At 41.4% G+C, this 25,372-nt stretch overlaps 1 protein-coding gene across 1 annotated transcript in view; it reads left to right on the top strand.

Annotated features, from left to right (window-relative positions):
- The first annotated feature begins 11,118 nt into the window (after positions 1–11,118).
- LOC112563595 (adenylate cyclase type 5-like) overlaps positions 11,119–25,372 on the top strand; it is a 31,266-nt gene continuing 17,012 nt past the window's right edge. The window contains 8 exon segments of the mRNA XM_025237703.1: positions 11,119–11,732; positions 14,201–14,644; positions 15,229–15,450; positions 15,885–16,163; positions 17,458–17,607; positions 18,396–18,517; positions 22,563–22,814; positions 25,114–25,260. Coding sequence (XP_025093488.1) covers positions 14,321–14,644; positions 15,229–15,450; positions 15,885–16,163; positions 17,458–17,607; positions 18,396–18,517; positions 22,563–22,814; positions 25,114–25,260 — 1,496 coding nt within the window. The 5' untranslated portion in view covers positions 11,119–11,732; positions 14,201–14,320.

The following is a 25,372-nucleotide window of genomic DNA, read 5'->3' as shown; positions in this document are numbered from 1 at the left end:
AAGATGTTACTTGTGAATGGGTTAAAATAATTCACAAACCTTCATCTACACATCATTTGTATGTGGATACAGTTTATAGCCCCCAAAACAAACTTCAGACTAAGTTTGGTAATGTTTGTGTACAACCGTCACGCTTGGCGAGGTTTCCATGTAACCGTCACGTAGACTGTTTGCCAGACTTGGTCAAACCTTCGTCCATATTTGCCCGAGTAATAGCAAAACATACAAAGACAAAGACAAGCCCCCGCGAGGTCAACATTCACGACTGTGCAAACTTTTAAAAGCTTATCTTTTGTTTACTTTCTCGTCTTTAATGTCTTGCGCTGCTTGACACAGAGCACGTGACTAAAAATAAACCATGTCTGCTGCCTGAAACAAGTTTCACTTCTTGGACACGCAAAGTCTTGTAGACAGGTCAGAGGTCACAGGTCAGCGGTCACAAAAATCACATATGGCCAGTGCATGGCCACTAATGTCACAAAGAGATCAAAGGTCAGTACAGACCAGTGATCACAGGTAAGCGGATATAGACCAGCGTGAACAAATCTCACATACGGGTAGATCAGAGGTCACAGGTCACCAGCACCACACAGGTCAGCAATGAGTCTGTGCACAGCGCCACTCGTGCAGTCACGTGCACATGAAACATCACGTGTACAATCCAGTGTTGACAAACGTGTCAGTTGTCACATACACACACCCACACACACACACACTGATAAAGGTCAGGGTTTGCACTGACACTGAGTGAGGGTGCACAGGTGCTCGCGGGTGTAATCCTCCCGCTTAAGTCGTGTCCCCCATCCCCCTTCAGCCTCCCTCCAGGGGCCGTTTATAAGTGGTCATGGCGCAGAGGTCACATGCTGGGATGTGCACGCGCCAAGCTGCAGCCACGTGAGGCAGACTACAGCATCTTACAACTGATGAACAGAGGCAAAGTGACTGAATCATTATTAACACGACATCAGCTCCTACCCTGGTGGTGGACCCTTATAGTCACCGGATGAGACCCCGGATGTGCAAGGTGGATGGCTGACTCTATGCCACCCTATGATCACTCTATGATCACACCCGGCCTAACCTGTGCGACTCCTCCGTGGCCGTTGGGCCTCGCTGAAACCCCGGATGTGCATGGGATGGCTGACTGTATGCCGAGACCAACGAAGCTGGCTGTTAGTCTCGGCGAGCAAATGGACAGTCAGACTTCCGCTTCAAACAAATCTTGGCTGTCAATGAATTGAAACTTTTGTCTGAACTGCTCTAGCACGAATGAGAGCCGCTCGCCACCCGGCTTGCACTTTCCATATACCTACCCGAGGAAGCATCCTTCCACACAACAGTAAAAACCACCTCCTGATTGTTTATTTATTGTTGTTGCTCTCGTCCACTCTGCTGACATCGCCATTGTCGTCGTTCGTTAAGCCGGAAACAGTTCTAACAATAGTCTCGTTCTAGGAGTTAAGTGAAAAAATCGTCTGCGAGCCACCCAGGGGAGAGAGGTTCATGCTGAGACAACTCTAAACAGCTGGCTCAAGCTCCTCAACAGCTTCACGTCACAGCTGGACTATGTGCTCTCCTCTCCCACTTTCTTTCCTCTCCAAGTGCCTGTTGGAAGGAACATCCGTGAAGTCGATGCCAGACCCTACTTTTAGATAGAACATAATCACAAAATACTTCGTCGTTAGAAGCTGTTTGATGCCGATAATTTTAACGATGTTGTGACTTGACATGGATTTGGAGGGCTGACTTGTGCTCACCTTGCCTAGCCCTCACTCCATCGCCATCGTTCTACTTCGCTAACAAACTCAGGTACTTGTATTTCAGTCATGCTTGGTTTGTGAGAACACCCCTCCCTTCCCCTCCTGCCCTCTGTCGTGCGGCAAAACAGATTCGCTGTCGTCTGCGCCATGCAGCAGCTTGCAGCTCCAGCGGAGGGATGGAGGGCTGACCTCGCCAACAGGTTGTAGGAGCAGTGTAAAGGTGTGATGACAGGTGTAAGGGTGGGGAGACAGGTGTAAGGGTGTGAGAAAGGTGTAAGAGGGGGGAGACAGGTGTAAGGTTGGGAGACAGGTGGGGAGACAGGTGTAAGAGCGGAGAGACAGGTGTAAGGCGGGGAGAAAGGTGCGGACGATGGTTGTAACGACAACGTCTCGCTGATGACGAGGGAGGTAACCAGAGCTTACACCGCAGTCTGGCGACGTCACGACACAGCACGTGCGCGCCCGCTGCACCCAGCAGGAAGACGTGCAGCGCCGCCTTCAGGCCAGCAGCAGAAGCAGGCAGCGCCTGGGACTCGCAGCACAACAACCAAGACATGTGCGCGCCCTGACGGACACCAACCCTCCGACTGCTGGACGCCAGCGTCTGATGTCTGCAGGTAAGTCTGACGACTTCCGTCACGTCTCTTGACTTACTCTCGTGTTGCCTCCTTCAAGCATTCAGCTTCGTTTGTAGTGACGTGTGCAAGATGCTGTCGTTACCCCCTGTCATGACAGCGATGATATTGGGTATTGTTATTTGTAACTGGTTATTGTTATTGATACTGGTTATTGTTACTCCTTCACATTCATCTGGAAAGGTTTATGGACTCAAGCAATGTTGGGTTCTGTCAGGTCCCATAGTCCTAGATGTGTGCCTACCTTCACCCACCTGTCCTCTCCCATCCCACACAAGTCCACTGCTCTGTAGTTATCGTCGTTATCTTCATCCCCTTCCCATCCCAACTAACAGTATAGTGTGATGTTTCTGTAGAAGTGCATTCTCACACCTTACCCTCCGCTCCTTACCATTTACCCCCACAACCAAAAATCCACAGATGTTACATGTTTAGTCCTACCTAAAGATCTTTTATCAACGTCACCAACACCCGAGCAAGTTCCTCCCCAACGTTCGTACACCTCCTCTGTAAAATGGTAGGCATCCTAAAAATTAAACTTATACAAACGGAAAAATATGCTTTGTCTTACTGAATAAAAAAAATGTTCTCTGGGAGTAAAATAATTTCTAAAATAAAACACAGTGTTACTAGCTGCTCACTGCTTAGAACTTCAGTGGTAATTGAACTATATTGATCAAGGAAAAGATAAAAGCCCCTCATTTCTCAGGCCTGGCTACTCCACCAAAACACTTCACTTCTTACAAGGTAAGGAGTTTTAAACATGACCAAAATTTCCATTGCATTCCTTTCTTTTACTAAGTGTGAAAAACACCAATGATAGGGTTACAGAACATCCTAAGGATGCTTCAAATTATTTTTAGAAAAATGTATCACCCCCAGCCACCCAACATCACCCAATGGGAAAGAATGTTCTCAGTTTCTCTCTTCCCCCCGAATACCTCAAACACAAACCTCCGTGAACTAATGATCAAATTGGTTGTCTCTATCTACTATTTGCCCTCCGAGTGGTCACTGAGACAAAGGATTAGCAAACACTTCATAGTGGGTCGGCTGGTATAAGCATGTTACAGTAGGTCATTCAAAGGCAGACGAGGCTCCTGCTGCTCAAAATGTCGTTAGTTCACCCACCACATATTGGTAAAGGTGTAGTTCTCCGCAACAAAACGCCATCCAGACGTGATACTACTAATTTGACTTATTGTGAAAGAACGATTTTTCCAAGAAATAAGAGATGTCCCAGATACATGTTACCCAAACGCCCGCCGAGCACCCCACACACCGATATGCCTTCACCTCTATATGACCCCCAGATCAAACATGCTCTCGCCGTCGTATTCACTCATGACCAACAACAAGAGATGGAAAGCAAAAGAAAAGAAATTTTTTCCCTTTAAACACGTTGCTACATTGTTTTTCAATATTATTTCGTGCTCAGTACATAAAAAAAAAAAACTCATGCATTCTTCTTTGTGTGTTTGTTGCCAGTTTAGGAAGTTGACTGCCCATTATTAGCATTTTCTTGATGGTTAAAGGAATTTGTTTGTATTGATTAGTGACGTTGAATTGTGTGTGTTTGGTTGCATCAAATGGAACAGTTAACAACGGAATTTAGATCCACCTATGCGCTTGAGCAATTCAGAAGTAACTAAGTTCCTGAACGATCGGGCGTTCCGTCTTTGAATTTACACGTGATGTGATAGTGTGTGCCAATATTTCTGGATTTGTACATCTGTGAAACACAAATTTCTTAGATAACAGAAAATTTGTGATCTGTGTGACTGTGTATTGTCCCCCGGTGACATCACGGACGTGTCGGTGGTCAGCTCTGTCTGTCCGCTGTCCACTCACACAGAGACCCTGTCCCTGTCATGTTGCCGCCTGAAGCTGGTGTTGTCATGGCTATGTCATGGTCATACTCAACTATCCACAGACTAATAGCGCCTGTTAATATCTTTCCGTTACCCTGGAGGCACGGTGCTCCTCTCAGTGTAGCGACGTGGGCTTTGTCGCACCTTCGCCACGAGGAGGGAGAGGTGAGGTCTACTAGCGCATCACATCAATTCATATCAATGATGGTCATGTGATGCTGCTACTACAGGACAGACGTCTGGCCATCACTGGCTAACATAACCACACAAATATTGCGAGAGTAAGTGTAAATATTGATTGCCCCGAGTGGGAGGAATATGACCGACTGCTGCGAGTGCCATCCTCGATGTGCCCGTCTCCTCACTGCGTTATAAGCGCCACTGAAGCAAAGAAAACCAATTGGCCTTCTTGCCTTGGAGCAGCAAATCCCCATAAAAACCAAAAGAAGATTTCTTTCCGAGCTGTCGATCTCGCCCCGCGTTCCTCCATAAACAGAGCTAATGTTCTCTGCGGGAGTCCGCGGCTCTCGACGGCCATAGGACGGACCGCGCCTTGTCCATGCACAGCAGCGCCGCCTAGTGGCCATCTGGTCGTGCAAACGGACCATCACTTTCTCTAGAAACTACTAAATGTGGAAAACCACAGAGAATTATTGTCCCTTACTTGCCCATAGCAGCATATAGTGGATTGTGGATTGCTGTCTGTCTGCCGAGACCAACGCTTAGCCTCTTGCCAAGTTCTCCGCTGTTAGTCTCGCCGAGCCGTAACAAAGAATGTGACTCAACCGGAAGTTCTGTACACAACTGCCTCGTTTTAGTAGTTAACTGGGAAAAAATCGTCTTCCAGCAGTCCAGTACGACAAGTTCGTGCTTAGAGATACTAACTTATCACTACTAGGCAGATACCATGGCGGACAAGATATCTTCTTGGTTACCAGAGAAATGCCATGGGCTTACAAGATACCAAGGTCTCACCAGGCAGATGCCAGAGCTGACAACACCGAGATCACCAGACAACTGCCAGGGACTGACAAAACACCAATTTCTTGTCATCCAAATGTCAGGGCTTGGAAGACAGCATCTTGTGAGCAGGCAAATGCCATGGAGGACAAAAGTTGAGAGCGGCTTGCCAAGGGAAGGCCTGGCGATGCTCGCACTCAAGCAGGTTAATGGCCTTGACTAATTCAAATAAATGCTTCAACACGTTGAGGCCTGCTCACACGGTTGTCATAGAAACCACACGTTTAAGCAGATTTACTGCTTAAAAACCTGAACTCGCCAGTCATACTCACTGAAGGAAACCACTTAGTGCATTTTACTGGCATAAAAAGCCACTAGACACGAGATTAGAAGAGTTCTCAGTGTATGTAGCTACAGTTTTAGTTTTTGAATAGCAAGGATGTAGAATAGCTCCACCCTCCCTTTTCTGCTTCTCGCTACATCCCTGCTCGTCTTTCTTTTGCAAAAGTACGGTACTCAGTCCCTGTTACTTGAATCCTCTTTGCGTTTTCTGTATTTTTAAAATGTATTATCGGTACTGTTGTTTCTTTTTCAGTAGTTCATATGTTGTTTGCTTGTTCTTCTCTCCTCGTATGTCGCCCATGTCTCGTTCTTGGCGTGTGAGTACGTGCTGCTCAAATTTTGTGTTTATTATTAATAAGAAAGCAGTTGAGGTGAGGGAGCGGAAGAGAAGACGGCGGCGGCGATGACGATCGTGTGTAAAGTTTGTTTTCATTCAATTCACTCACTCATCCACTCACTCATTCGCTCCCTCATTCACTCCCTGATTCACTCACTTATCCACTCATTCACTTCTTCATTCACTCTCATCGACTCATTCACTCACTCATTCGCTCACTCGTCCACTCACCCATTTGCTCACTCATCCACTCACTCATTCATCCACTCACTCACTCATTCGTCCACTCACTCATTCACTCATTCGTCCACTCACTCATTCACTCACTCATTCACTCACTGGCGAGAGGCGGCGAATCGATTCGAAGACCATCGCTGACATGGAAGCGTGGTCCGCAGAGCTGGCATTGCAGACGATCGAGTCTCCCCAATACCTTTTTTTTTTAAAAAAAAAAAATACCACAAACTTGCATTAAAATAACAAAGCGCGAGTCCGCAGACAGATTGTTGTGACAACATCGCCGGCGAGTTGTGGCCAGGCGCAGTAATTTCTCGCGGTGTGTACACTTGAAGTAACAGCCGAGAGCCTGCTCGCTCTCCCAGCAAGCGCTCGCCTCCCCCTGACCGCTCTCTGCGTGGCGGAGCCTGGCTCTAGAGCACCGGCCCTCCAGCCTAACGAGCGCCACTTCACCGCTCCTCCACCTCACCCTCCCTAGCCCCAGTTCGATATTTGTAATAAATATCTGCGATTCTGTCAACACTGTAACATAATAGCCAGTAATGTGCGACTGAGAAGTGCACAGCCCCGACACGTAGACACTTCATCATCTAAAACAGTTTTTTTTTTTTGTTTTTGTTGGTTTGGTTATTATTAGCATTTTTGTTCAAAACACACCTTTTAAGTGCTATACAATTCATCGACTGGAAATAGCTGGAGTAAAAATGTCGGAAATCGCATGTAGCACAGGGAGCAGCTAGCTTCAGTGATGTTAGTCTGGTTAGTGCGAGTATCATACTGGGTGAGCAGTAATTATGTGGATCATTAGTCGCGCTAACCACACGATACTCGTGAACTCTGCCATCGTCATTATTGGCTGCTTTCCATTGTTGATACCTGAGCCGCCAGCCTTGCAGATCTGACATGTGTTTGCAAACATACACACAGGTGTCTGTCGTTCATGCTTGCAAACATCAATACCTACGTGTTTCTCCGCCGGTGGGCGTGACTTATCTGCCTCACAGGCTGCACTCACCGTCCTCACAGGCTACATTCACTGCCCTCATAGGCCACACTCACAGTCCTCACACGCCACACTCACCATCATCACAGGCTACATTCACTTCCCTCACAGGCTACACTCACTATCCTCACAGTCTACAATCACCTCCCTCACACTCACAGTCCCCACAGGCCACACTCACCATCCTCACAGGCTACACCAACTGACCTCACAGACCGTCCTCACAGACTACACTCGCAGGCCACACTCACCACCCTCACAGGCCACACTCACCACCCTCACTGGCCACACTCACCACCCTCACTGGCCACACTCACCACCCTCACAGGCCACACTCACCACCCTCACTGGCCACACTCACCACCCTCACTGGCCCAGCGGCGTGAGTGCAGTACGAGGACCTGCTGGCCGTTGGCGGGTCTGGGAAGGACGGAAGTGAGAAACACACGGGGGGACTGAGTTCGCTCATTAGGCCCCAGGCAGCGCACCTCCCGACTCGGAGGGCCACTAAGCTCGAATGGAAAGCAACTTGGGTTTTACAACGAGTGGAGACGGTGGACGAGAAAAGTACTTTGGGGAGGAGTTGGGGAGGGAACTGGTGGGTGTTGATGGCGACAGTGGCTATGGCTCCATGGAGCCGAGTGTTTGCAGCTTGCCGCCCTGCCCGAGACAGACTAAAAGGTTTCATCTCCCATACACACTTGCCTAAATTACTATCAAATATTTAGCAGACGATCAGCAGGAATGGGGAGAAAGCCCATGTATGCCTTTAGTAAGTGCAGGAAGCAGAGAACAGTGCAGACCAAGGAAAGCTGAAGACTTGACTGTTACTAAATGTCATTCATGCAAAGTTGAAAGTGAGCTGGTCCTTTTGGTGGATGTAGTGATGGTGGAAGCGACAGGCATGGTGACAGTGAAGGTAAAGAGAGCGAAAATAGTTTGTCACTGCTTTAGCTTCTTCCTTTCATCTCGATCATGTGACGGCGGGGGGTGAAGTAGTTTTCAATGTAGTTGCAGTGGAGGGGGTCCAGAAAATCCTTGTAATCCTTGTAGTCTGCGGTTATAAATGACAATTGGGTGAGATAGAGAAAGTCCTTCGTATGGTAGAGCTGAGTTGGAGGGCGGCATGCTAGAAATTGTTGGAATCTCTAAGTATGAACTGGCGGAAATAGCTTATTGTATAGTTACAGAGGCCTTAGTTACCGAGGCAGGCAACCAAAAGAAACAGGAGGAGACAGAAAGCGTGGTTAGAATGAGGGTGAAGCTATGGTTACTTGACGGCTGCCAAGGTTGTTTATATTCAATGTCTGCAGAACGGAGTCACGCGGCGCCACTGAGCCTCAGGTTGATGCTTCCAGCCTCTCGCCGCCTCATCCTCTCCACGACCACCGCCGCTACCGGCATATACTCCGCCCTTCCCTCCTTCCTGCATCCTCCAGCTTTCACCCCTACTCTCTCTTATCCATCCCCCACCTCTTTCAAGCTGTACTGATGTCATAACGATCGTGAAAACAAATGGTCAATAAGTGTCTTCAGTCTACCAAACCTTGCCTCCTTCACCGACACCGTATTTTTTCCCTGTGAATGCACTTGACCAATACACTTCTGTATTTTACACACTGTGGATGCATTTGGCGAATACACTCCTGACACACTTGATGAGCATTCAGCCGCACTTGACTTTGGCTAGGACTGAAGTAAGCTCAAGGTAGCCTTTGGGCCATCTGGAGCAAGATGGAGACAGGTGGATGATTTCATCGACCATTGGCTTGGACACACAAAACATACAATGCATCCACACAAATGATCGACTGTTGTTGTGTTCCATTTGCCCTTATTTTCTGTGTGTGAACAGTCACACGACTAAGTCCTGTCCTTATTCTCGACATAAACAAGGCCTTGGGTGAGCCAATAACTGCTATAAATAGAACTGCTAAGACAGTATCAAGATGTAGTCTTAGCTGCACCGGAGAGTATCAAAGGTGTCTTATCTTTAACCAGAGGAGAACCTTTTAATCCCTGTCACGGCTCTAATCCTTGTCTACGTCTGTCTCTCTGTCCCGTCTCATTAAGGTGTCGCCAGGTGTCAATGGTGACTTGGCCTCATGTTCTCCTAGTAGTGCTTGTGTATCTTTGAGTTCTTGAAATACTTGTAACTGCCACACTGGCTGCTGCCATGTGCACCATGTATCAACCGTCTTCTCTTGTTAACCACTTTTTTTTAACCTATCGTGGATATGCTTGTGTATGCTTTGTGTATCTGTGTGAAGGCTGTGTGAAGGCTGTGTGAAGAATGTGTGAAGGCTGTGTGAAGGCTGTGTGAATGGTCTGAGCTGTTCACCCAACCGCACTTGCTGGAGGGCTGCACCATGGCCTCAAAAGCTCATCTGCAGCGTGTAAACCATCGTTCACCTCAAACGGTCACTTCATTTACATTGATCATAACTCTAAAATAACTCAGGTTATGCATATTAATTACTATATAAATGTCTCACCTGCTGTTATGTAAAGTACTACTGACAACACTTACATCTGTGTCTGGCAGCTGCGAGTTTTAATAATAGATTATGGGTTTTAAAACTAATTAATCGATTAATTTATTACTAATTACCATATCAATAAATCTTTAAATCACTTAAACTTCTTTCACTAAAACATTTTGGCTAATGCTAATATGCATGAGTGATTTTATAGGAGATTGTTTTACCTTGGGTGATTTCGACCTCTGCTAGAAGAGGGGATAAAGATGGGTTAGAATGGATACCTGTGAACAGGTGTGACAACCTGAGAGAAATGTGTAAACTACAGATAGGAGGAGTGAAGTTGGAGCATGTCATCCTCAGTGTGTTGCCAACACGCATTTTCCTACTGCGCTATGCAATGGCTAATATTACTTCATTCCATCCGGGTGTAATACACGCACAGCTTATAGAAATCTCGGGTACTTTTTGAAAGAAGAGAATGAGTCGTAATAGGGATTAGTTATGGTTATATTTAGAAACAATCTGTGGCAGGAAAACACAGTGAGTCAGAATTTTGTCACCTGAACTGCAGACTGACATGCTTTTTAGCAGGTGATATTGTCCGTGTAGACTTCACAATACTAGTCCACCTTAAATTGTCATTTTGGGAAGCTGTTCGTGAACAAACAATTTACAGTGAAAGCGAATTCGATTATCCGATTGAAACAAATAAATTGTCGAGCAGCGTGTGTGATATTGACCTTTGCAATGGTTAATTGTTGTATCTCCGTCAGGATCGACGTCAGACACGCTCTGGTGCACCTGAAGCTGAGGGTGGTCTATCGACTTGATGGATGTAAAATATTCCTATGGCTGTAGTCATGAAGCAGACACACCATAAACCAAACTGCCCTTATAACTAAGGTTATAGTCTCATGAGGCCATTTGATTACCTGCCGACCTCCGGGGACTGGTTGCATTTGCAGGTATAGGTGGTACAGAATTGTTACGAGACCATAACTGTCATTCTCTCCTCCCCTCAACCCTCACCTGATGAGTATATTGATCAGATCAGTCGGAGAGAGCTATAGAGATCACTTGCAAGTAACAAAGGACTTTCAGTGTGTGAGCATGTGGTTAGAATTTGTGTGTGTGTGTGTGCGCGTTCGCGTGTTGTGATAAATCTCCATCCTACACATCTCAATGATACTGTGATAAATTTGTCGCTGCTTGATGAAGGACACGTTACTCCTCAAACATTACAATCCTGTGTTTACGCTTTTACTGTTGCTTACAAAAACAAAACAAAATGTCTCCTTCAAAGCCTCTCTACCCGCATGTTCGTTTTAACATAAATAGCTGAAACATTGCGCTGGCAAGATGCGGCAGCAAAAGCGAGGTAGCGCTGGCTGCACGACTGGCCAGGTGACAACAATGTCAGTGCTGAAAGTCGACGTGGGGCCACTCAGGCGCGACCTGTCTGGCTGTGCGCGGTGTACAGGACCCGTTATCCACAGGTGACTTGCAGCAGCTGCTACCTGGCTGGCTGTACTGCGCATTCACCGTGTACCTGCGGTGGATGTCACCTGTGGGTGACACAGCCAGCGAGCTCGACAGACAAGTGGACGAGCGCAGTGATGCGCCGTGATGCTGCTGATGCGTGACCGTCGGTGAAAGTGCAGTTGAAATGTGAAATGTGATGGAGGAGACCAGCAGTGGTGTGAAATAAGTGCGTGGAAAAGATCAAAGATCAGTGTCAACCAGCTGGACACACGTCTGCAGCAGCAGCAGCTTGACTGAGCGTTCGGCATAGGCTTATCGGGTTACCAAGGTTACGCGGGTATGTGGTATTTTAGCCAATGGAAATGGAAAGTTTCATCAAGTCCGATTACAAACAACCGGAAGCTCAATGATCGTCTGACAACAAGGATGTGATGCTGCGACATTTTATGCGGGAGTGGCAAGACATTTGATATCACCAATCTTAGTGTTCATGGATTTTATCGTGTGTGCCTGTGTCTTCGAAGACCAGAATGGGGAATAATGTGACAGGACTGGGGCTAGATGGACAGTTTGTATGGGAGGGCCACAACGCTTTGGATGCTGGCGGACGACAGCAGTGCAGGTAAGGTGGACACGGTGCAGTGGTCCGGATAACGCTTGTTTGTAGTGTATTGTTGTGCCAGCTGTATAGTCTGTATAGACAGAGTTCAGTCCAGCACTAGGAAACAGCTTCAAGTAATATCGGGAAAAAAATGTAAGTGACGAACGGTCGAAATGTGAAGGAGTTATGCTAGTAAAAGTCCCTCCCACCTTTTAATGAGCACCAAGGGTTCGATCGAGTGAAGATGACTTTGGCTGGGCAGCGGGCAACTACAGTACACAGATGTCTACAGTAATCTGTTTACAAAATGTTGCTTTAGCCTATTCAAAATATGCTGTAATTGATCGCGGAAAATCAAGACATCAAAATGCGTAACTTGTGGCAACATATGAGATGAAGTGTAGGCATGATGCCTGACATTATCAGAGCTTGTGGAACTAATGAGGCCTGCGGCGGCAGACTTCAAAGACATTGTATTTTGTATACCACCTAAGGAACATGTGATATTCTTTCTTCCTATTATCCTTATAATAACATGTTGATTTGTATAGCACTTTCCCACCGTTATAGGTGGGCTCAAAGCGCTTTACTAGAAAGAAAAACACTCAAACATAATAATAATAGATATTCTTTGACATTCTAAGTGTAGGAGTTGGTTGTTTGATTGAGAAAATTTGAAGGTTTGCAGTGGATTGTTAGTTGTTGAATTATGTGTTATGTATACATACGACTTCCTACCATGAAACAACCAGCTTGATGGTTAAGATAACAGTGAGGCATAGAGCAGGTCTAGCTGATCAATCTTCTGGCACATCATTTTGTTTTCATGGTCCACTTAGATGGGATCAAATATCTGTATGCTACTTTGAGGGTGGAGAGGAATGTAAGCACTCATATCTATCAAAAGTTAAATTATGTTTCACTATAGGTAATTCTGCTCAAGAACATACTTGGGATATTTGCACAGTTGGCCTGCGTGAGTTGCTTTTAATGTCATGAAACAAAGAATACCTTTTAAGAGAATTTGATTTGGGGGATTTAACATCAGCAGCAAATTTATTTACAGTGGTGTTTTTGTCAAGCACAAGCACACAGAACAGAGATGTTTTACTGAGCTTCAATAATTGCTGCTCTTTCTATATGTTAAAATAACACAGCTGGTGTGATTTGTCTGCTGCTGCTGGTGTCTAGTCTGTTTGATTGCACCACAGATATCATAAGAAAATGTACATTCATCTGACAGTTATATTCAGATACATTTTCAGCAGTACAATAGTGTTCAGGCTTGGCTTTTATGAAAAAAAAGAGATTAATGCCATTATACCAAAACAATGCTGTATTCAAGAAATGGATGCCAGTAACTATAGTTTTATGTTGAAATGAAAATAGGTAAAAAAGATAATGGCTGCTCCATTTGTTTTCTGAACCAAAGCTGATTTGAGTGTGGAATATATATATATCTTGTTTACTGGTGGAGATTCAAAGTGAAGATACCAATACCAAAAGAGCATCATAACATTGTCAGATTTTTAAACTGTCTCTCAGTTCTTTATTTTTATGACATCAAGGAGTTCGTATACAAAAAGAACAATTGAAAGAATGAGTGCTTAAAATGTCAAAACCTTAATGTCAGAGTTGTAACAGCATAAATTCTATTTCATTCAGGCTGTGTCCAAGAATACAACTTACCAAATACCATATACTGTTTAGAATGTCACTGGAGTCTGTATGGCTTATGCTGAGTACAGCTAACTTTGCTAGTAGATATTTTGAAAATACAAGGGTCAAACAAACAAATGGAAAATACCACATTGTCTTGTCTCAGGTGCAGAAGAGCAGAAATAAAAGATGTGTTTTGTTATTAAAATTAAGTCTCTATTTCTGTAAGTAATCATGAGGATCTCAGCTTGATTTTAAAACACATTTTTGACTGTTTAGGATATAAGAAATATGGCATAAGAAAATATGATTGTGAAAAGTTAATTGTTCTTATAAGTATGCATTATTTTAAAAACTCTTGGCTTTATCAATTAAAAAAATAATTCTTAACCTTATTTAAGTAATAAAAATCATTCATGTGAATTCTTGACATCTTTAGACTTGAAAAAATATGCTAAAACATCCTAAAATTGTCTGTGAAAAGTAGTGATCCAGCCAAGGTAGTGTGCAGTAGAATTTATTAGTCTGATGTTTTCGGTGCAATGAGAATAAGAATGTTTGAAGTATTTATCCCATGAAAGAGAGTTTTATTTAAGTAATGTTATTTTTTTTTTTGCTTGATTGTACTAGAGATACTATAAAGAGCATATTTGTAAACAAATGGATTAAAAATATAATTTTTAAAAATGTATTTAATAATATTGTTTAAATTATTATATTGTAGTTGTAGTAGCTCTGTTTGTTTTCTCATCACAAATAAGAAACCAAAGTTATAGTTGGATAATGACATGACAATTTTTACAAAATATTTCTTTGTATTTTTTTTTCAGACAGTCAAAGAAGGTGAAGAGGTTTCTGGGAAGAAGCTGTGAAAATGAAACAAAGTGATACTTTGGTATTCATTAGGCTAGATCTTGCTGCAGTTAGACCACAAGTATAAGTGGTAAACCATGTCAGATATAGAACTGCAGCCAATATCCGAAGATGAAGTGGCTAACAACACCAACCTTTCCAGTCAAAGCAGACCATCTAATATCACCCTAAACCACACAAATGGAGTTGTGGGCCAAAAGGGCTTCAAGAGTGGTAAAGTGTCCCCATCGCCAACATCTGGAATGAAATGTATGTCCAATTTGACTTCCCAGTCAGCATGGGTCAAGGCACAAGAACGTTTTGCAGCACAGCACAGGGGAGGCAGAGAGCAGAGGGAGAACCAGGGTACCATCGACCAATTGAATATCCTCGGGCCAACCCCATTTTGTGGCATGCAAAAGGTTGGTATGCTGGTGTGTCAGCATGTTTCATGGTTGTATGTGAACTCCTTCTTTTACAAGTTCAAGTGATAGCTGCTACATACTACTTCAGTTAGTAGTGGTGTGGTAGTATCATCATTAACATTAGTACTACAAGTGTGGCATCATGTCTTATTAGTGCAGTTGTTTGTTTTTACATTGTTGACTCAAGTTTGAACTTATATTCAAGTTATATTCCTTAATGTTGTTATAAGTACATATGATGAAAGATATGAAAGGCTTAGAAGAGGAAGGAGAAGATGAGGTGGAGGACAGTATTGCTGGTGGTGGCAGATTTATAGCAGTAGAAGTAAAACCCAAACAATTCATGCTTGAGTGGTTAAAAGATAACATTAGAAATACAAGTTACACATTACAAAATACAAATCACTAATACACAAACACACACATTCACAATATGTCAATATGTCCATCCATTGTGATAGAGATTTTTGTTTCTTTGATATTTTATCGCGTTATCACTTTTTCCAGTTTTCCAATAATTTGTTAGTAAGATTCATGAGACTATTATTTTTATGTTGTTGTCTTTTTTGTGTGGTCCACAGATAGCCAACGTTTTCAAATCCAAAAGATTCAAGAACCCCAAACTTGAACTTTTATACCAACGCTATTTCTTCAAGCCAAATCAGAGCTCTGTTACAATTCTCTTGACCATCTTTGGTGTGGTCTCCATAATCCTGCTTGCCTTTCATTATGCAGAGGGTATTAGAACTATTCTACCAGGTGTACTACTGGCGCTGGTCTTCTTCACTTTCATTGTAGTCGTAGTAAGTTACCTTTATTAAAGTTTAAAAAAAAAATTAAGTTACTTTAGTTTTTTACTTGTAGTAACATTTGGCACAGAGCCTGACACACTCAGAACAGGAAATGACATTTCTGTCACTGAAATAGTAAAGCTTCACAGTTATTCATTATATGCTTTTAGTTCTGGAGCATATGCTATCATTTGTGCAATCTGTAGCCAGGGAGAAGAAATGCAGCTTGCTCAGAAATTAGTTACCATCTTTGATGGCTCCCGTTTGCTTTGTCTGATATCAGAAAATATATATGATTGATCAAATTTCCAATTTTTTAGTGTATTTTAGCCCTTTTTGTCTTTTAGAAATCTAGGCTTTATTCAGCTCATTTTACAATAGTACAACATTGATATATGTTGTGTTAAAATTGTAAATTCATGGCTTTTTTTTTTTCTTAAAAATAGGTCTTGACAAACAGGCCATCACTGAAGGAACATCATCTATTAATTTTATGCTATGTGGTATTGACATTACTCCTGGTCTTGACGGCATTAGTTCCAAACACAGCAAAACCCTCTGATGCATCAATTGGCATGTGGTCTTCTATATTTTTTATCTACATGACCTATGCGCTCATGCCTATACGGATGCGTCTGGCAGTACTCGCTGGTATAGCCATTGCTGTTGTGCATACCGTCTGTGCTACAGCCATCAACTACTCAAAAGACTACATTTGGAAGCAGGTGAGAATGTTTGGATACTTCTTCTTCTACCAGTTATCTTTAACTCTGATAGTAGTTCATGTTTTATTGCTTTATCTGTAGGTTCTGGGTCATTAAAGTAAAGTCTTTTCAGATTTTTATGTGCATATAACATCATTGACATTTGTGTCTATTTTATATGGAAGGTAACATGCCTCATATATATATATCATACAATTTTTAGCAGTTTTGATAAGATATACTGCTTGCATTAACCTTAGCAGCAGCTAATTTTCATGACTCTGGTTTTCACATCTGTTATTGCCATGCGACCATTGTGCACAATGTGTGTGCTAAGCTGTTTAGTGTCAGTTGACATTGATGTGGTACATATTGCATTGGTGAATCCTGATTTTTGCCCACCCTTCTTCTCATAGGTGTGGAACAAATAAAGTCATGGATGCAGCATTTGACAATAAAACATTGTAGGACAACTAGAGATGATTCAGAAAACAAATCAGTAAAGACTATCCTTTCATCACTGCAGATTAATAATGCATAAAAGAGGCAGCTTACAGGCTTTGATTGTAGCTTACCGTGAGCACCTGATTATTTAATGGGTCTGAAATCCCTAGTAAACATATTTACTGCATATGCACAACTTGTATAAGACTATCATATGATATGAATAGATAGGAGAATAGCAGCTATCTTTTGTGTCTGCTTCATCTATCATGACAATCCACACCCCACACACATTTTAGTGCAGTGGAATGTAGTAGCAATTATTCATAGTTCATGTGTCTATGGGCCTTAAATGTTTAACATTAGATGCCTCCTCACTGTACTGAGAGTGCATCCTCTATCAAAACAAAGGCTTGTCTGTTTTGGCAGTCTGAATTCTTTTATTGCTATGATTTACAAATTGTCAAATATAATATATCATATGCTATATAAGATATACATAGAAGGATATATTTATAACCATTTTGAAAAGAAAGTTCCTAGTGTTAATTTGCTTTATGTCACTTTCATTCATCATCTTTGAGTATTTGATGTGGTCAGGTTTTTAAGCTACCTAATCCTGATCAATGCCTTTTGAGTGTGTGTGTGCGCACATATACTTATATTTATAAGTTTGCTTATACATACATGCATGCATTTTGAATTTATTATGTGCACCTTCTCACACACACACACATGCATGTACAGCAGTGCAAAGCAGTATCACTTTAGAACTGTATGGTGACAGTTGATACACATCTTTATTCTTAGCCATATTGTTCTACGTGTAGAGCTGTATCATGACATCTGATGCAGATATTTATGTTTTTAGGCTTTGGCCAACACCCTTATCTTCATTTGTGTCAACATAGCTGGTGTGTTTACACACTATCCAACAGAAGTGGCACAAAGACAGGCATTTTTAGAAACTAGACGCTGCATTCAAGCTAGATTAACAACACAAAGAGAAAATCAAAAGCAAGTAAGTGTTGTCCCGAGATATTTTTTCTTCATTTAAAAAATTTCATGAACTGTATGTTGTACAGACTTATGGCAGTTTGATTTATCAGTGCAATAGCCATCACTAAATTTCCTCAATATGACAATCTACTTTATTTTTTACTCAGATGCATATTTGCCACTGTCACTGCAGCCTTGTGTACCATTTTTGTTATAGAAGAAGCTGAAAAGTTTGTGTATGTTGCTGTAATTGTGGATTACTCAGCTGTATCATTCTCAAGCTTACTCTCTTCTGATGCATTGACATTCTAACAGCTGCAAGCCACCCAACTACGACTTCCTGTTAGCTGCAAACAAATAGTTTGACTTCTCTTGCCTGATATCAGTTACAGCGTGTAGAGGGTTACGATATTTCTTTCTTTCATTAAGTTAATGATAGCATATTCAGGTACTGGTTTGGGAAGGGGGTTATATAATGAGTTATCTTTAGCATGTCTGCTCTCACACACACACACAGAATATGAAAAGATTGTACAATTGTGAAATTATGCTCCATTAAATTGTAATCAATTATAGATTGCTTGTAGGCGAGAGAAGGGAGGTATTGATGTTATTGTATGATGGAAAGAATATGATAAACTGCAACACAGGTACAACAGAGTTAGTGACTTATAGACTGACAGACAGGAGTGTCAGCAGATTACTAAACATATATATATAAAGGAGATGCATAAAATGTGAACTTGTCTTTTTTGTTAAAATTACTTTTTTTGCTTGTTAATAAATGTTCATGTTGTTTTCCTTCTTTAGGAACAACTTCTTTTGTCAGTTTTGCCTCGGCATGTAGCTATGGAAATGAAAGCAGACATTGCAGGAAAACCAAAGGATACCATGTTTCACAAAATCTACATTCAGAGACATGAAAACGTCAGGTAAGTAAATTATTTATAAAAATGTGTCACATTTCACAGTTGGCACAATGGTGTGGAGACCTAGATAATGTGACTTACTTATGGTGGCTGTGATGCATGAGGTCACAGGTATCGTTTGCAGAGAGAGGGCTGTGGGGCTGATTATTGTCACCCATATAGTGACCTGGTTTTTGTGTCAAGCAATGAAATATATTAATGTAATTCTACATTTTATAAATTGCACATTTATTATTTTCAGTGGGAGGACCTTGGGACTTATTTGTGCGACCAGTACAGTATAAGGGGAAGGTTTGAGGACTGATTTGGGTAACTTGTACAGTATAAGGTGAGAGTTTTGGGAGCGTTAAGGGAGAGGTTGGGGGTTGATTTGGGTAATTTTTACAGTATAAGGAGAGGGTTTGAAGGCTGACTTGAGTTGGTTGGTTTATTTAGTAAGAAAGTGCTTCCACCTTGAGGTGATTTTATATTGTTGAGGAAGGGGGGTGAATTGGAGTACCCTGAGAAAACCCTGATGCCTAGCCCAGCGAACAGGTGTCACAGAGAGTGTCCCGAGACAGAAGATCTGAACCTTGAGTCACTCGCTGCAGTGGTGACAAACAAGTCTTTCAATCACTACACTACCTGGTGTCCATGCTGATTTGGATAATTTGTACCCTTATATATCAGGGAAGGGAAGGTACAGAGAGAGAGGGTTGCCATGCCCTATATTTACTAAACGTTTACAGCCCTTGAGACCACTAGGCTATGGGATTCATTTTTTTTTTTTCACTTTTCACAGCATAATGTGTTAGGAATAGTAACTTCACTATAGAATAAGATTGTTGATGCTAGCAGCAATGAAGTGCAACACAAGGGAGGTCATTTGAGAGAATTTATACTGTAAGGGCACGTGTTTAGCCTCTTTTTCAACAAAAAGGCAGCAGTGGCAACGTGAAGACCAGCGATGCTTTTATGAAGTCAGAGCATAGTTTTTCGTTATTTTTATATGCATGAAAAATAATACAATAAACAGTGGTGAGGCAGACATAACCAGTTAGTCAAGAACTTAATTAAAATTCCATAGCAGTGAGTTCTCACAGAGGTTTACTAATGAAGTTTGTTGCCAAAACAGTTGTTTAACTTTCATATGGTTATACCTGAAAGCAATGAAAAGGTGTTTCCACAAACTATAACTTTTTATTTTCGGAGTAGAGGAAAAAGCAGTTTAAATCAATAAGAATGATGCAGGCAAACATCAACAATCAAATGCTCCTGTTTTGTGAGGAAGCAAACTGTACCCTACCATTCTTTGATTCTTGTTTTAAAAAGGTAAAAGGTCTCATGGCATATTGTTGACAGGGCAATGAACTGTAAGAGGTTCATCATATCTGCATTGTGGCATATAGATGGCAGAATTCAACTCCCTCCTTCCACTGTCAGTTTACTTTGCCTGATAAATCAGATATTCATCTGTTCAGTGGGCAAGTAAACATTTTTCAGTCACAGCCCTGAGCAACCACTAATTAACAGTTAACATTCTGTCCCAGAGTACTGCTCCTCCTCCCCATTCAAATAATGTTAAAGTTGGAGGGTTTGTATGTATGTGCTAAAAATATTTTCTCTAGTACGTTTGACTTGCTTCTATTAAACAGTTTGCTGAGTTTGTGAATGCCTAAAACATTTAGTCTTCATAAAGTATAAAATGTTGAAGCCTTATAGAGTTAGCAGTAAAGAAACTCATTCTTTTCATGTGTTTACCTTTCGATTTGATCATAGGCATAACAAATATTTGTTCATGTTAAACATGCTGATTGATTCAAAAATGCAAAATGTTTAAAGCTGACTTGCATGATATAAATGTCCCTGCCACTTACTGGCAAAAATAGCTTCTGAGGATGATGATCGGTTTGTGGCTGTACTTATTATAAGCCCAGGGACAATTTATGTCACACATACAATAAACATTACTACTGAAAAAAAAATTTTCCTTCCGTCTAGCTCAGTTTGACAAAGTGACTCTTTTCTTGTTTTTAAAATCATCTGGCCTCTCTTGCACTATCTTTTTGTTTGTTTTTTGTTTTGGTTTTTGGTTTTTTTTTTGGGGGGTTGAAAGAGATTATGTTTTCCTCTTGGTGTGCTAGCTGAAAGAGGAAAATTGTTTTTAGAACCACTCAATTTAAAACCATTAATCAAATAAAAGACCAAAAAAAAATGAATATATCTTATTTAAAAATTAACTTAGCATAGTGCAGTACAGAAGAAAGTCCTATGTTTCTTGTTGGTTAGGCCTTACTGACAAAGCTACAAGAATGAGGCTTGTCCCACAAGACAAAGCCATTGTGGAGAAGAGAGTGGTCTATTGATCTTAAAATTTGCTGCTTTAAGAGTCTATAGCAGGCCCTTTTGACCAATATCCTGACATTCTGTCTCTTGCTTTTGATTCCTTTTGCCCTCAGTCTCTAAAAAAAAAGAAAGTTGTTTTTCTTTTTGTTCTGTAATGACTGTTAGGGATCATTTCCCCTATGCATTAAACTGTCCAACTGTTCTTTGGTCATGTCTTGCTTTTGTAATTGACTCTCATTTCAGTTTTAAAACCCCACTTAAGTGAACTCTGCCTGTCTCATCTTGTTGCAGACTCTTCACCTGCTATGATACAGATAAGGCCAAAACATTAACATTTTTGTTAAAAATTAAAAAAAGGTTACACATACATGTATGTGCAATGTAAAGCACGGGTTTGCTTGCACCCTCCACTTTTTCAAAGGCCCTATTTTTATCGGGAGTAAAATCATAAAAATCTTAAGTGTCTCTTGCTGTACACATCTCAAGAGTGAAGTGAAGAACTATAGGCACCTTATTTCTTACAGGAGACAAGCCTGAGTAAAGATCACTGTACATACACTCATAACCTGAATTGTCACTTCTTTTCTCTCCACTGGCTGCAGTCGGTGCAGGTGCAGAAACTGAGGTTTGTTTAATACAGTGGAGATAAGAAGGCAGCCAGAGCACTCTCTTGCGTCTATGTATCAGTGCTGTGTTCCCATCTTGTTAGCAGAAAATACTAATGACTGCCCCTGGCAATCCTGATTAAAGTTGTGACAGGTGCCGTTCACTGATTACTTTTCTTGTTGAAGCTAAATGCTGTTACTGATAGGAACTGATACGTGGCTGATATTATACATTAAAGTGCTAATTATAGATCAGACCAGCCTCTCTTGCAGACCTGTTTTTTAAGTCTAGTTAAGTTGTGTACTACACAATGCCATTTAAACAGTTTAAGGCGCTGGGTAGACTTTTCATCTTGTTCTTGATGTTAAGTGTTAGTCTGGGAGGGGTGTGTGTGAAAATGATACACAGGAAAGTGGTTGATGAAGGGGTGTTAATAGTGAGTTTTGCTTCTTTAAAGGTGGTATGGGTGAAGGGGAAATGGACAAATAAATATACAGACAATCACTGTAGATGAGAAAGGGACAGGGTCCCGTAACCGTGCAGACCAGGGTGAGCTCCTTGCCCTTACAGTCATCACCATCACGTGGCCAGATTTCAGTGATGGAGAAAATATCAGTGTCACACTCAGTGAATTTAATCACAAGTAGATCAGCTGACAGCATTACAGAGCACAAAGAGGTGGCACTGAAATTTCCCAGCATGTATAGATTGCCACACACACATATATGAAAGCATTCCTTCTAGATCATAATAGAGGAAATCACAAACCACTTCTGCATCCTCTTTGTCTAGATGTACAGCAATAATGATGTTAGCAAGCCACTAGAAGACCCCCAGATACTTAGGAAATGTTAGCAGAGAAGTGAAGACAGAGAAAAATAACTCAGGAAGTATACAGACAGTATACTGGTAGAACCTAGTCTACACATGGCCGGGGGTTTTATGTTGATGTACATGATCAATTGTATTTATTTTTAGCCTCTAAAATGATGTACTTTTCAGAAAACTCCTTTTGCTCAACTGCATTACAGTAAATCATGAACACTAAACATAAAAATGTAATGCAACCTTTATGTCTCAGTCTTGAATACAGTTGTGATAGCATCTTTGTCCACAGCATCCTCTTTGCAGACATCTGTGGTTTCACACTGCTGGCTTCACAATGCACAGCTCAAGAGCTTGTACAGTTACTCAATGAACTTTTTGCCCGTTTTGACAACCTGGCTGCAGAAAACCACTGTCTTCGTATCAAGATCTTGGGTGACTGCTATTACTGTGTTTCTGGGCTGCCTGAACCCCGTGTTGACCATGCGCACTGCTGTGTGGAGATGGGACTGGACATGATTGATGCTATAGCGTAAGTATATGAGTGGATGGTGAATATTCCCAGTAATAAAACTGTCACTATTTTAGGAGTTCTGTAACATTTCCGTTATATATGTAGCTAATGAAAGATTGTGAAGGCTACTGGACTTCACAGAATGAAGATGAGAGTGTCAGGTATGTTTAATAAAGAAACGTTTGGTTAACAAAACTGTACTTCAGCACAGGATACATGAGTGTCATTGATATCTTCAGCAAGATTTATTTTCATGGAGTCAGTTACCTTTCTTGTCTTGCTTTCCTATGCAGGTTACCAGGCAGCAGAAAAAGTGGGTTTGCTTAATAAGTCATCTGCTCATTTTCCTCATTGTTCTCCATTTCATCCTTTACTGTTGTATGGCAAGCATGTATACATACTTTAAAAACTAGAGAAACATACTTAGTATTACTGATTGATTTCTTTGAAACTTGAATTATTCTCTTTTTGGTGCATAAAGACAAAAAATGGTATTTGTATGTTCATCACTAATGCCTTAGTTTACAGACTGGTCTTGCAATCTCTCTGTAGCACTCACAACATTCTGTGATACAGCGTGCACAGCCCACATACTATGTTTTCTTTATCTGTCTTGTATAGAATAGAGCAACTTCTGAGCAGTAAATATCTTCCTCTTGATCTGTTGCGAATGTTTTTACCTGGCTTAAAATTCCACTAACATCTGCCTCAATTTTACATCACTTCCTGAAGACTGTTACCATGAGCATGGTGCTACATAGCAACATCCACAGAAATAGTTCTTGCTACTTCTTTTACCTGTGTATATTTCAGCTTAGTCTGTGCCCTGACCTACTTAATCTTAATGAGGTGAACAGTTAATTCCATGTTTATGGGATGGTATGAATTTCCTCAAGCTATATCTCATTTCTCTGTGCTTTCCTTTCTGTACAATCATATCACTGTTCTCTGGCAGTCTTTATGCACGAAACGGCTTCTATAAGGTACACTCGCCTCTTATACTTTCACAATGTTTTACAGCAGCCAACACAGAACTACTGATCTAAGTTTAGGTCTGATTTGAACAATGTTGTGCATCTCAGAGTTCATTTACTTGTGTGTGTAGGACATGCTGCAAATTGAACTTGTTTAGTAAGCCAACTGATGGCAGGAAATGCACTGTGTAGCCTGTTATTGTTATGTCTTCCTTTCCCAGCAAACAGATATATAAAGACCATTTACTGCTGGTTTTTATGCCCACACTAAAACAGCAATTTGGGTGTTTGCAGATATCCTACAATGGTCTGCATGATCAAAGCATTTGGCTTATTTCATTGTCCCGTCAGTTTTCAGTGTGACAGGCTTGTTTGTCAGTCCAACTTGTTTCTTTTCTCACTCACTCATATACTTATTCTTGTCATTCTTTCATCTCCCTTTTCTTCTTTCCTTTTTATTCAAGGGTTTACACATATGGCATGTTGCTGACAATGACACTAAGGGCCTAGTCAAGCCTACTAGATATTCTTAACAAGTTTTGATGCACATAAACTGAACCCACAGACTACACTATTGCTCCCTGTAAAGTGGTGACAGTAAAAATTATATCACGCATCGTAGGTACAGAAGTGTGTTTTTTCTTGCCTGGGAAAACAAATTTACAAGCCACTGATCAGCATGCTACATCATCACAATCTCTTTCATTTACTGGAAATCTTTTATTGTGCAAATGATCATCATAATATCAGTCCACCTATTCCAAATGACATCTGAGGTTTTCAGCAATGAGGTGTTTGGAGGATTAACTTTGTGAAGTTAGACTCTAAACATAGTGCGTGCTTCTAACAACTAACTCTGAAACATTTCAAGAATGCATTAAATGCTGCATCTTGCTATCAGAAATTGTTCACTGTGTTGTGTATCATATTCACTGTAGGCTGCATTGTGCTGTGAATGATATCTTGTCATCCTAAAATGTTGCTTGTTCTGCTCTTTTTGTTTTATCGTCAGAATGTATTTAAGCTTAATTAAAAAGTTGTGTATTAAGTTTTCATAATCTGCATTGCGCATTTTTTTAAGGCACGGAATGTGTTCATGGTACTTCATTATTTAAGCATCAGCATAAGACAGTCTTTATCCCATTTAACAGTTCATTAGAAGACTGGAGTAGTGTAATAACAGATGAAAACTGTTCACTTCTTAATTCTTAAATTAAAAAGAAACAAAATATTGGGTCATCACAAGGGTATAATTCACTGTAAATGCTGTTTACTAAGATGTTAAACATCCTAACATTTTTTGTATGCTGTGTGTGATGCATAGTTTGTGCTGCTGTTTCAGGCTAGTACGTGAGGTAACCTGGAGTGAATGTGAACATGAGAGTAGGTATCCACAGTGGGCGTGTACACTGTGGTGTGCTTGGGCTTCGAAAATGGCAGTTTGATGTCTGGTCAAATGATGTGACACTAGCCAACATGATGGAAGCAGGAGGTTTGCCTGGGTATGTGTTCTTGTCTTCATATTGCCTGCTGCTATAAATGATGTATTCTGTAGCAGATTAATAGTTTACCTTCAAGAATATATGAGTTTTTTAAAGCACCAGAATAACTTTT

Source organism: Pomacea canaliculata, linkage group LG5 (assembly GCF_003073045.1).
Source record: "Pomacea canaliculata isolate SZHN2017 linkage group LG5, ASM307304v1, whole genome shotgun sequence".
Taxonomy (NCBI): Eukaryota; Metazoa; Mollusca; class Gastropoda; order Architaenioglossa; family Ampullariidae; genus Pomacea; species Pomacea canaliculata.
Note: the sequence above shows the minus strand (reverse complement) of the source record. Positions and strands in the feature narration are given on the sequence as shown.